Source organism: Calliphora vicina, chromosome 4 (genome assembly GCF_958450345.1).
Source record: "Calliphora vicina chromosome 4, idCalVici1.1, whole genome shotgun sequence".
Classification (NCBI taxonomy): Eukaryota; Metazoa; Arthropoda; class Insecta; order Diptera; family Calliphoridae; genus Calliphora; species Calliphora vicina.
This window is the reverse complement of record NC_088783.1, coordinates 39,779,728-39,792,496: the sequence shown is the minus strand read 5'-3', so window position 1 is coordinate 39,792,496 and position 12,769 is coordinate 39,779,728. Positions and strand designations below refer to the sequence as shown.

The 12,769-nt window shown below is 28.3% G+C and overlaps 5 protein-coding genes across 6 annotated transcripts in view; 4 read left to right on the top strand and 1 right to left on the bottom strand.

Annotated features, from left to right (window-relative positions):
• Positions 1-236: 236 nt before the first annotated feature.
• On the top strand, positions 237-658 carry LOC135957265 (uncharacterized). The gene has a single exon (XM_065507984.1). It carries the CDS (start codon positions 255-257, stop codon positions 594-596), a length of 342 nt encoding a protein of 113 aa, XP_065364056.1. The 5' UTR covers positions 237-254; the 3' UTR covers positions 597-658.
• Positions 659-4,168: 3,510 nt separating this feature from the next.
• LOC135957264 (uncharacterized) lies at positions 4,169-4,631 on the top strand. The gene has a single exon (XM_065507983.1). It carries the CDS (start codon positions 4,223-4,225, stop codon positions 4,568-4,570), a length of 348 nt encoding a protein of 115 aa, XP_065364055.1. The 5' UTR covers positions 4,169-4,222; the 3' UTR covers positions 4,571-4,631.
• A 443-nt stretch (positions 4,632-5,074) lies between these two features.
• LOC135957241 (uncharacterized) lies at positions 5,075-5,742 on the top strand. The gene has a single exon (XM_065507947.1). It carries the CDS (start codon positions 5,139-5,141, stop codon positions 5,478-5,480), a length of 342 nt encoding a protein of 113 aa, XP_065364019.1. The 5' UTR covers positions 5,075-5,138; the 3' UTR covers positions 5,481-5,742.
• A 1,537-nt stretch (positions 5,743-7,279) lies between these two features.
• LOC135958361 (uncharacterized) lies at positions 7,280-7,606 on the top strand. The gene has a single exon (XM_065509266.1). The coding sequence runs from the start codon at positions 7,280-7,282 to the stop codon at positions 7,604-7,606; it is 327 nt and encodes a 108-aa protein (XP_065365338.1).
• Positions 7,607-11,037: 3,431 nt separating this feature from the next.
• The window catches only part of RhoGAP18B (Rho GTPase activating protein at 18B), a 32,728-nt gene continuing 30,996 nt past the window's right edge, over positions 11,038-12,769 (bottom strand). The window contains exons 4-5 of one of the 2 annotated variants that reach the window (XM_065510443.1): positions 12,030-12,530; positions 11,038-11,959 (exon numbers count right to left, since the gene is read on the bottom strand). In XM_065510443.1, the coding sequence (XP_065366515.1) occupies positions 11,785-11,959; positions 12,030-12,530 (676 nt within the window). In that variant the 3' untranslated portion in view covers positions 11,038-11,784. The remainder of the gene's footprint in view (positions 11,960-12,029; positions 12,531-12,769) is intronic. The other variant, XM_065510444.1, reaches the window with a different exon arrangement.

Below are 12,769 nucleotides of genomic sequence, written 5' to 3'. Positions count from 1 at the left end.
GGAATATTTCTTAATATTCAATTTAGTGATTTATTGTTTTCAAAATAAAAAGCATGTTGCACTAGTAAAACCCATAGTAAGGAAACTGATAAGAAAAGTCTACAATTGTATAGAAGTGTTATCATAAAGAATATTTAACAATAAAAATAAATCCCCTATTTTTAAGCTTAACATAAATCATATAAAAGATCGTCTTTGGCCATCAAACGATCAGTAAACCCAGAGCATCCAAACAATAAACAAACTATTCAAAAATGTTCTCCTTAAAGTGCTTTCTTTTGTTGGCCTCCTGTCTTATATTGACTGCTACAGCATCACCCATAGAATTGGAGGAATTCTATGAATTTCAACCTCAAGATGTTGTCTTCTATGAATATGAACCGGTATTATCCAGACAAGTAAGATCCCCTCAGGGTGGCAATATTGATTTTGGTGTCAAACAAGATCAATTTGGACGTGAAGCCTCTGTCAATTACAATCATAATTTGTATAGCAGCAGTGATGGATCAGTTGATGCTTATGCTCAAGCATCTCGTAATTTCGATCATAATCGCAATGATTATAGTGGTGGCATCCGTGGATCCTGGAGATTTTAAATTATTTATACATTATTTAGTAGTTAGTAAAAATAAATGACAAATTTATTTATTTAAAGTAATTTTTTGTGTTTGTTTTTTGCAACTTGAGGTGTCTATTTATAAGTTTAGGGTCTCATTTTGTAAAACGAAACGTTAAACGTTAGAAAAAAATTGTATGGAAAATAGTCAGGTTTCAAACCTTTTTCCCAGTATTCTTCATACAAATTACTTACGTTTCCAAAAGTTTTGTTTTATAAAATAAGGCCGTTAATAATCGATTTTCACAAAAAGAGGACTTAGTGCTTTTGTACTCTAGGCTAACGTTATAGAGTACAACTATGACTGATCATGGTCTTTATGCAAACACCATTTAAAACAACCTACCACAAATAATTATCGTATATTAACCACAATGTTTAGGGCCTCATTTTATAAAATGAAACGATAAACGTTAAAATAAAATTCTATGGAAAATATTCAAGCTTTAAACCTTTTTCCCAGTATTTTTCATACAAATTGATTACGTTCCCAAACGTTTCGTTTTATAAAATGAGGCCATTAGAAATAGTTTTCTCTATTCAATTTCGAACAATTATAACCTCTTTATTATATATACATAAATAATTTCTAATCACAATAAAATTGATGCACAGGTATCAGCTCCTCCTAATTCGTAAAATGTATTACTAAGGCCCTCATTTTATAAAACGAAACGACAAACGTTAAACAAATTTTGTATGGAAAATATTCAAGTTTCAAACCCTTTTCCCAGTATTCTTCATAGAAATTGCTTATGTTTCTGAACGCTTCGTTTTATAAAATGAAGCCCTAAAGCTACCTTAGCACTATATATTATCTATGCTGAATGTTGAAAATAGTTTTAAGGCCTCATTTTGTAAAACGAAGCGTTCAGAAACGTAAACAATTTGTATGAAGAATACTGGGAAAAGGGTTTGAAACTTGAATATTTTCCATACAAAATTTGTTTAACGTTTGTCGTTTCGTTTTATAAAATGAGGCCCTTAAAGTCATCAGAATCATATAAATTAAAACATTTGTCAATTCACATCCTAGTACATTTTCGGAATCATTTGTTGAACTAATAACTAATGGCCTCATTTTGTATCTTCAAACAAATTTTCGTTTGCGTTTCCATTTGGAACGAAAAAATAAAAATTTGGTATTTTATGAAACGAAACTATAATTGCGTTTCAAGTCAATTATTTGACGTGGTACCAAGTTCGAAAACATCGCTTTTATGTCAACTTTCTGCCAAATAAATTAAATTATTTTTATTTATTTTCCAACAAATAAAATTTATTGAAAAAATTTTGAAATGTTTGATTGTTTTTTAAATTTATTTGTTATATTTGTTACGTATGAAAAGAAAAAACACATAATCAAAAAAATGTTTTTTCTTTAAAAATTTAAAAATCTATGAAAAATGTATTGTTGAAACGAAAAAAATTCTCAACGTTTGATTTTGACGTTTCAAGCGCTTATACAGAAACGAAAAATACGTTTTCAAAAATAGGATAACTCAAAAATGACAAATTTTTTCGAAAAAAACGTTTCGTTACGTCTTACAAAATTAGGGCATAAGATATGTAGTAAATGTAAGGATTCAATTAAACTCAAATGTTACTTAAGGGCTTCATTTTGTAAAACGAAGCGTTCAGAAACGTAAGAAATTTGTATGAAGAATACTGGGAAAAGGGTTTGAAACTTGAATATACTTGAATATTTTTCATACAATATTTGTTTAACGTTTGTCGTTTCGTTTTATAAAATGAGGCCCAAAGCATTTTCTCAGTATTATTCATACAAATTGCTTATGCTTCCAAACGTTTCGTTTTATAAAATAAGGCCATATGTGTTTACGGTAGTTTATCTTATGATGATCTAATATGATGTATGACAGCTAATGTTACGATCGCTGAATGAACTCAAGAATTGTTTGTTTCAAAACGTTTTAATTTTAACAAAATTATCCCCCTACCACAGAATTAGGGCCTCATTTTATAAAACGAAGCATTCAGAAACATAAGCAATTTGTATGAAGAATACTGGGAAAAGAGTTTCAAACTTGAATATTTTCCATCGAATTTTATTTTAACTTTTGTCGTTTCGTTTTATAAAATAAGGGTCTTAAATTCCGATCGAAAGAATTGCTTCTTCTGAAAATGTAAAACAATGATTTTTCGGAATGACAAACAAAATGTTAAATTTTTTTCTACGAAAAGGCTGAGCTCAATAGGAAACTTTGTTTCCTAGACAATAACGTCAATGCCATAGTGAAAAATGAAATAATCATGTTGCAAATGAAGACATCATTCCACCAAAGAAATCTTCAATTAGACCTAGTTCCTACTTCCTCAATTTCTAATCTTTAAAGGATAAAATCAAACATTCACTGACCTTTTAGCTGAATTATTAGCAAATAATTCTCATTTGCCGGAGAGTGATCAACCACTACCCAAACTCGAAAGAATATTAGTGACTATACCAAATATATTCTTTCGAGCTCGTGCTGTAAAAAGAGTTTTATTGGATCTCAACGTAAATAAGTCGAGTTGAGGGGACACCGTTTTGATAAGTAGTCGTGAGATATCTCAGTAGGTCATTATGTTTAGACCAGGCTACCTCACCAAGGTTGCTCAATATGTAGTGTAGGGCTGAGCATTCGCAGACAAGGTGGAAAATCGTTTCCTACTTTTTCCTATCCATACAGCTACGACAATGGTCGTTAAAAGGAAGTCCCAGGCGATTCATGCTTGCCTAACGTCCAGTGCAGCGTTAATACTGCCAGCAACCTTGATATATCCACTCTATTCCGGGTTATCAGTTGCATAGTAAGTTTTGGCCACCCTACATTAATTACGCCATCCTTCCTGGAAGGATACTAATGTCACGCCAATTCCAAAAAAGCGAGAGGCTAATAAGCCTGAAAATTCGTTCTCCAAGAAGAAAAAATAATATTAAGGGCCTCATTTTGTAAAACGCAACGACAAACGTTAAACAAATTTTGTATGGAAAATATTCAAGTTTCAAACCTGAACGCTTCGTTTCTGAACGCTTCGTTTTACAAAATGGGGCCCTAATAGTCAACAGAAATTGGTTACAAGCGCTAGTCATTTTATGATACTAAATTTATTACATTATGCAAACATGATTCAAAACACTGTTTATATTTATGATATAAATATTCTACAATTAAATCTCCATGATACAACACGAGAAGTTTTCTCATAACCATCGATCGATCCACAGCCATCACTGTTGCTAAACAAATTATGATTATAATATAAAAAGGGGATTTACTGGTGATATAATATACATATGTATGATAAGACAAGTGTTTTATAAACAAACTTTTATTAAATAATTTTTAATATTTCCTTTTTTGGTTCATTGTCTTTTAAATAAATAGCATTATAGAATTCTTTAACTATTTCAGTGGTAAATCCCAGAATATGAAAACTGATACGAAAATATATTAATTTGAGCACATTTAAACAGTAAATTAAACAATAAAAATAAATCCCCTATTTTTAAGCTTAACATAAATCATATAAAAGATCGTCTTTGGCCATCAAACGATCAGTAAATCCAGAGCATCCAAACAATAAACAAACTATTCAAAAATGTTCTCCTTAAAGTGCATTCTCTTGGTGGTCTCCTGCCTTATACTAAATGCTACAGCTTCACCCATAGAATTTGAGGAATTCTATGAACTTCAACCTCAAGATGCTGTCTACTATGAATATGAACCGGTATTATCCAGACAAGTAAGATCACCTCAGGGTGGCAACATTGATTTTGGTGTCAAAAAAGATCAATATGGACGTGAAGCCTCAGTCAATTACAATCACAATTTGTATAGCAGCAGTGATGGTCGAGGATCAATTGATGCTTATGCACAAGCTTCTCGTAATTTCGACTATAATCGTAATGATTTTGGTGGTGGCATCCGTGGCTCCTGGAGATTTTAAATTATTTATACATTGTTTTGTAATTGGTAGAAATAAATGACTGATTAATTTATTTAAAATATTTGTTGTGTTTTTCTTTTTAACAAATTTAGGGAAATATTTATTAGCGGGACTAAATGAAAATTTTCGATAGTAACAATGAATTTTTAAGCCTTAACTCTTCTGAATTTGATTTTATAGTACAGTTCTCCAGAATTTCGAAATTCGCTTTAATTTGCCCAGAACAATTAAAGAACAACTAAATATTTACTTTAAATTTTAAAGACAATTAACCAGAAGTATGCAATTATACTGCTGGGTATTTTTTTTAATATTGTATTGTTTATTTAGCACTCATGGCATACTTCCCTTAGTCATACAGATTTGTATTAAAACCCCCTTTATTTTAAAATAGCATATCTCAAACAATTATGGTATATTACCCACATGGTTTTTAAATAGACTTCTAGACTTGATATCGTGAAACGTATATAAATCCAATTTAAACTCAGATACAACATACAGTAAATCAAAAGTCTTCTAACAATAAGTTTGTTAAAATATCCAAAGGAAGTTCAGCAATAAAGAAATGTTTTCCTTGAAGTGTGTACTTTTGTTGGCTGCCTGCCTAATCCTGGCTGTTTCAGCATCACCCACCACCATGGGTATATACGATCCAGAACCATCTGTCATAGATAATGTTTATAAGCCGGCTTTAGTACGTCACGTCCGTTCTCCAAAGGGAGGACATATTGATGTGGGCGTCAAAAAGGATCAGACTGGACGTGAGGCCTCTGTTAATTACAATCAAAATCTTTTCACCAGCCATGATGGTCGTGGTACAGTTGATGCTTATGCTCAAGCTTCTCGTAATTTTGATCATAATCGTAATGACTTTAATGGAGGCATTCGTGGATCCTGGAGATTTTAAGATAACTTATTAATTTGAAGCCTTAAACTAAAAAAATTAAGTTTTTTAAATTTTTTGTGGGTATTTAATGAAAGTATTATTAAAATGTAACAAATTGTTTTTTTTTAATTTTCAAAGAAAATTTACATAAATATTAATGAAGTAATTAAAAAAATAAAATTTAAAAATTTAAATTTTCTATAGAAAATCAAAAAAAATTATCGATAAATTTTCTATAGCAAACTGAAATAATCGTTAAATTTTCTATAGCAAACTGAAATAATCGTTAAATTTTCTATAGCAAACTGAAATAATCGAAAAATTTTCTATAGCAAACTGAAATAATCGAAAAATTTTCTATAGAAAACTGAAATAATCGAAAAATTTTCTATAGCAAACTGAAATAATTGATAAATTTTCTATAGAAAATTCGCATGATCGATAAATTTTCTATAGAAAATTCGCATGATCGATAAATTTTCTATAGAAAATTCGCATGATCGATAAATTTTCTATAGAAAATTCACATGATCGATAAATTTTCTATAGAAAATTCACATGATCGATAAATTTTCTATAGAAAATTCACATGATCGATAAATTTTCTATAGAAAATTCACATGATCGATAAATTTTCTATAGAAAATTCACATGATCGATAAATTTTCTATAGAAAATTCACATGATCGATAAATTTTCTATAGAAAATTCACATGATCGATAAATTTTCTATAGAAAATTCACATGATCGATAAATTTTCTATAGAAAATTCACATGATCGATAAATTTTCTATAGAAAATTCACATGATCGATAAATTTTCTATAGAAAATTCACATGATCGATAAATTTTCTATAGAAAATTCACATGATCGATAAATTTTCTATAGAAAATTCACATGATCGATAAATTTTCTATAGAAAATTCACATGATCGATAAATTTTCTATAGAAAATTCACATGATCGATAAATTTTCTATAGAAAATTCACATGATCGATAAATTTTCTATAGAAAATTCACATGATCGATAAATTTTCTATAGAAAATTCACATGATCGATAAATTTTCTATAGAAAATTCACATGATCGATAAATTTTCTATAGAAAATTCACATGATTGATAAATTTTCTATAGAAAATTCACATGATCGATAAATTTTCTATAGAAAATTCAAATGATCGATAAATTTTCTATAGAAAATTCAAATGATCGATAAATTTTCTATAGAAAATTCAAATGATCGATAAATTTTCTATAGAAAATTCAAATGATCGATAAATTTTCTATAGAAAATTCAAATGATCGATAAATTTTCTATAGAAAATTCAAATGATCGATAAATTTTCTATAGAAAATTCAAATGATCGATAAATTTTCTATAGAAAATTCAAATGATCGATAAATTTTCTATAGAAAATTCAAATGATCGATGAAATTTCTATAGAAAATTCAAATGATCGATAAAATTTCTATAGAAAATTCAAATTATGTGAAAATTCAAATAATCGATAAATTTTCTATAGAAAATTGATATTAGTCTTAAGATCATGAACCTGATTACTAAAGTATAATCAAATGAAATGGTAAAATTCTTTATTTAGTACTTATCGTGTACTTCTTGTCCTAAACAAATTTAAAACAGCATACCACATACATTAGCCACAAAATGTTAAAATAGATTTATATATTTAATTACAAATAATCTACACCCCTTCAAAGGTGCATACATATATAGTAAATCAATTTAAATCACAACATACAGTATATCAAAAGACTTCAATAGATTAGTTTGCTAACTAATCTCCAATAATACAAAATGTTTTCCTCAAAGTGTATTTATTTGGTGGTTGCCTGCCTAATCTTGACTGGTTCATCATCACCCATTGGGGATTTAGTTGAACCTCGTCGAAAGGAGTTTGACGACTCATATAAATCGTCTTTAGTACGTCACGTGCGTTCCCCTGGCACTATTGACTTGGGCATTAAAAATGATCAGTCTGGAAGTGAGGCCTCAGTTAATGTACATCATAATCTTTTTACCAGTAGTGATGGTCGTTTTGGAATTGATGGGTATGCTCGAGGTTCTTACAATTTTGATAATGATCTCAGTCATTTTAGTGGTGGCATTCGTTTTAGTTTTTAATTGTTAAAGTTTTGGAAATGTTGCTATTTATTTGTGTAAATTATTACTAAGTAAAAGTAAGCTATTATATATTTTAAATTAAATGCTAAATAAATGAAAAGTGTATTGTTTAGAAAAAAGTTGTTGTGAAATAAGTAGTTGAAGACTTAATAGAAATATAATAGTTTTGTTTTATTAATATGCTTGATACAATATGCGGTAGATCAATATTTAGATTAATTATCGGTTGTAAAATGAGAACAAGATCTTTTCCAATTTGTAACAACTATTGGTGATTTTATAACTAGTTCTTAACTTACTAGAGATTATCATCGAAAAGTAATGCAAATGTAAAAATAAATAATATTGGTTCAAATCGAAAAAGGACTATCATCTGTGATCACTTATATTGTCAACCAAAAATCGATATCTATATATATAAAAATGAAATGGTCCATGTATGTAATGGCATCAAGTGAGAACGGCTGGAGCGATTTGGCTGATTTTTTTTTATTCGATTCAAAATTTTCAGGAGATGGTTTGTAAAGAAAAAAAAATTCAAAGATTCCGGGTAAAACTTGGAAAAAATTGAGTCCAGTCAATTGTAATAAAAAAGCTCCCTAAAGTATGCAGTACAAATTTAGATATTTTATTTGCTAATAAATAAGAACAGGCAGTTGTATGTGGGAGAAACTTGAAGAACTAACATTAGTAAATGCTACCGGGCGAAGCCGGGGCGGTCAACTAGTTTTATATAAAAATTAAGTTAAACATTAAAGTAGCTGTAAATTGGTAAATATTGATCCAAATTTACCGATTTATAGCCACTTTTATGTTTTACTAGGTTTTCATATAAAAAACCTATTTTTGGTTCAAAATATAAGTGATCACCGATGATAGTCCTTTTTCCATTTGGACCACTATTTACCTAGTTATAGCAGCTTTTATGTTTTACAAGATTGTCATATAAAAAACGATTTTTGATTGAAAATATAGGTGATCACAGATGATCGTCCTTTTTCCATTTGGACCAATATTTACCGTTTTATCGTCACTTTTATGATTTACCTGATTTTTTTTTGGGTTGAAAATATAAGTGATCACAGATTATTCCGACTTATAGCCACTTTTAGTTTTATAAAAAAATCGATTTTTTGGTGAAAATATAGGTGATCACAGATTATCTTCCTTTTTCAATTTGGACCACTATTTAGCTAGTTACAGCCACTTTTATGTTTTACTTGATTTTCATATAAAAAACCAATTTTGGTTGAAAATATAGGTGATCACAAATGATCGTCCTTTTTCCATTTGAAACAATATTTAACTAGTTATAGCCACTTTTATATTTTACTTAATTTTCATATAAAAAATCTTGATTTTCATTTCATATAAAAAAAATCGATTTTGGGTTGAAAATTTTAGTGATCACAGATGATCGTCCTTTTTCCATTTGGACCACTATTTACCTAGTTATAGCCGCTTTTATGTTTTACAAGATTGTCATATAAAAAATCGATTTTGGGTTGAAAATATAAGTGATCACCAGGGAAACCAAAATATGCAAATGCATGTTTTTTCTGGTGAGTCTAATGAGCACATGGATAAGATATTTACACGTTTCAGAACTATTTAAGAATTTTGGCATCGATTTGTTAGTGCATATTTTTGCATATTTTACCCTTAAATACATATTTTTGCATATATTTGTTTTAAGAGCATATTTATGTCATATTTTGCGTTATTAGAGCATATTTTACTGTTTAATAGCATATTTTGAGTTTAACAAAAAAAAATTTTGTCTTACTTATTTTTCGCTGTTGTGTTACAGGTTTAAAATTCAAAATTAAAAAATAGATGGCTTTTCATCAAAAAAAAAAATTTAAAAAACAGAAATTTTTTTTTTAAAATTTAAAATAACAATTCCAAAAATTTTTGTATCCAAAAAATGAAAAAACTGAAAAAAAATTTTTGTTCACCTAAAAATATTTAAATTTTTTATTTTGAAGTATAATTAGGTGAAGGGTATATAAGATTCGGCACAGCCGAACATAGCTCTCTTACTTGTTTTAATATAAAATAAGCACTATTTTAATAATAGCTCCATCTAAATATCAAATTTTAGTTCTAATTCAAACTTAACCGTTCTAAGTGTTAAAGAAATATTGTCTTTTATATTTGCTCCTGTAACATCAGTTGATGTCGAAAGAACATTTTCTACATTTAAAAATCTTTTCAGATCCAATAGACAACGATTTTTATTTGAAAATTTAAGTAAATTTTTTTTGGTTAAAAATTATGTAAAAGTTTTTTTTTTTAAGAGCATATTTTTTAAATTTTAAGAGCATATTTTAAAGGTTTTACTGCATATTTAAAGCGCCTAAAACGCTTTTTTTAGAGCATATTTCCGGTTTCCCTGGTGATCACTGATGATCGTCCTTTTTCCATTTGGACCACTATTTAGCTACTTAAAGCCACTTTTATATTTTACTTAATTTTTATATAAAAAATCGATTTTGGTTGAAAATAGTAGTGATCACAAATGATCGTCCTTTTTCCATTTGGACCACAATTTACCGACTTATAGCCACTTTTCTGCTTTACTTAATTTTCATATAAAAAATCGATTTTGGGTTGAAAATATAAGTGATCACAGGTGATCGTCCTTTTTCCATTTGAACCAATATTTACCGAATTATAATATATGATCACTGATGATCGTCCTTTTTCCATTTGGACCACTATTTAGCTACTTAAAGCCACTTTTATGTTTTACTTAATTTTTATATAAAAAAATCGATTTTGGGTTGAAAATATAAGTGATCACAAATGATCGTCCTTTTTCCATTTGGACCACAATTTACCGACTTATTGCCACTTTTCTGCTTTACTTAATTTTTATATAAAAAATTGATTTTTGGTTGAAAATACAAGTGATCACAGATGATCGTCCTTTTTCCATTTGAACCAATATTTACCTAGTTATAGCCATTTTTATGTTTTACTTAATTTTCATATAAAAAATCGATTTTGGTTGAAAATAATAGTGATCACAAATGATCGACTTATAGCCACTTCTATGTTTTATTAGATTTTTATATGAAAAATCGATTGTTGTTAAAAATATAATTGATCACCAATGATCGTCCTTTTTCCATTTGAACCAATATTTACCGACTTATAGCCACTTTTATGTTTTATATGATTTTCATATAAAAAATCGATTTTGGGTTGAAAATATAGGTGATCACAAATAATCGTCGTTTTTCCATTTGAATCAATATTTACCGACTTACAGCCACTTTTATGTTTTACTTGATTTTCATATAAAAAATCGGTTTTGGGTAGAAAATATAAATGATGTCATATTGTTAAAATAATGATTATATTAATGATTTTTTTTAATCGTATGAAAAATACTCTTCTGAAATAAATACTGACGAAACAAATAGTTTATGTTCGTATTAAAATTTATTATTTTTCTTTATGTTTTTTATATACAAAAAAAGCACACATACACAGTCTTACACAACTAAGTTATCACATTAATTAATTAATTTATATTGTTCTTTTAAACTACTTTATAGATTATAATTTAAAATATTGTAATATTTAATAATTCGTAATAAAACTAATAACAAATTTTGGAACAATTTCACTTAATGGGAATTTTGAAAGAAGAAAAAAATTAAAAACAATTAAGTAAAAAAAGCGAGCATCTAAAATACAAAGGAAATACATAGTACATTTAAATAGTTACACACATCCAAACAAACATTCTAATTATTTAAATATCATTAATAATTGACAAATTGAGTAATATTTCCACATAAAGACTTAAATTGGTTACAGAATACAATTGACTTTTAATAATTTCTCCACTTCATCAGCAACATCAATATTATTATTATTATAATCAATTGCTTAACTTAAAACAAAATTGAAATTAAAATTAAATGTCTTTTATGAAATTGTTTATAATTAATAAATTTTTGGTATGTTGTGTGATGTTTTTTAAGCAAAATTCTTTTCTTTTTTTAATATTTTATATGAAAAACTTTTTATTTTAAATGACTAAAAATAAACTAATGAGTAAAGCTTTTCTTTTTCTGGGAGGGGGATTTGGGGTTAAAGTATTTTAAGGGGGTTTTTGCTTTATAATAAATAATATGGAGTAAAAATGTTCTTAATTATTGTAATTAAAGTAAACGTTCATTAGTAGCAAAAATTCGATCATAATTTTCTATTAAAACTTTGGTTAAAGTGTTCATGCGCCCTATGTCATACGTATCATTAAGGGCAAATAACGAGGGTCCCCAGACAATGGCCATATTGGAAGCATTCATGCGATTTGAAGAACTGCAGGCAGTAACACTACAAAACAAACATAAAAGGAAACTTGTTTATAAATGTTTTTAAATAGAAAAAATACTCTTTCACTTACTTTGTCAAATGTTTTATTAAAAATCTCAACGTTGACTTGTTCGGTTCCTTTATCTCCTCTAATGCTATTCGTATTGTATCGATGCTCTCTTTATCGGCCAAATTTACCGTCATACGACTATAGATTTCTGGCGGTATGACCGGTTCGGGTAAATCGCGGAAGAATTGTTTCAATAAACTCGTTACCGTATGTATATCATCGGCCGCAATCAGTTTCGAATCATAAATATAACTTTTCGTTAGTTTCAGCTTCAACTCATCTATGGAGAATTTATTGCCGCAGGCACGATAAAGACCATCTTGTATAATGCGATCTTTGCGCTCAATATAATCGACCGCATCGACAACAAATCGTGGCACATTCTGTTGCAATTCAAGTTGATCGAGTGGTGCTCCAAATATTGGAGGTTTGGGTTTAAGACCATCTTCCAAATAGAGACTGGTCGATTGGCTGGCACGATTTCGTTTGTAGACTTTCTTGTCGCCTTTTGGTGAATTTCTGCTAGAAGAAAATACAAAGAGGGAAATATAAGTAAAAACGGATGTATACAAATTTAGAAGGAAAATATTTAATTAAATAAATTATTGGAAAGTTACAATATGCAGAATTTTTAATAACATTTTTTTTTCAAATTTGTTCTACAATTATGTTCATGTATTCATTATAGAAGTTTTCTCAGTTTCCAAGTGTTTCGTTTAACAAAATGTGGTCTTTATTTTATGTAGATTTTATTAAATGAA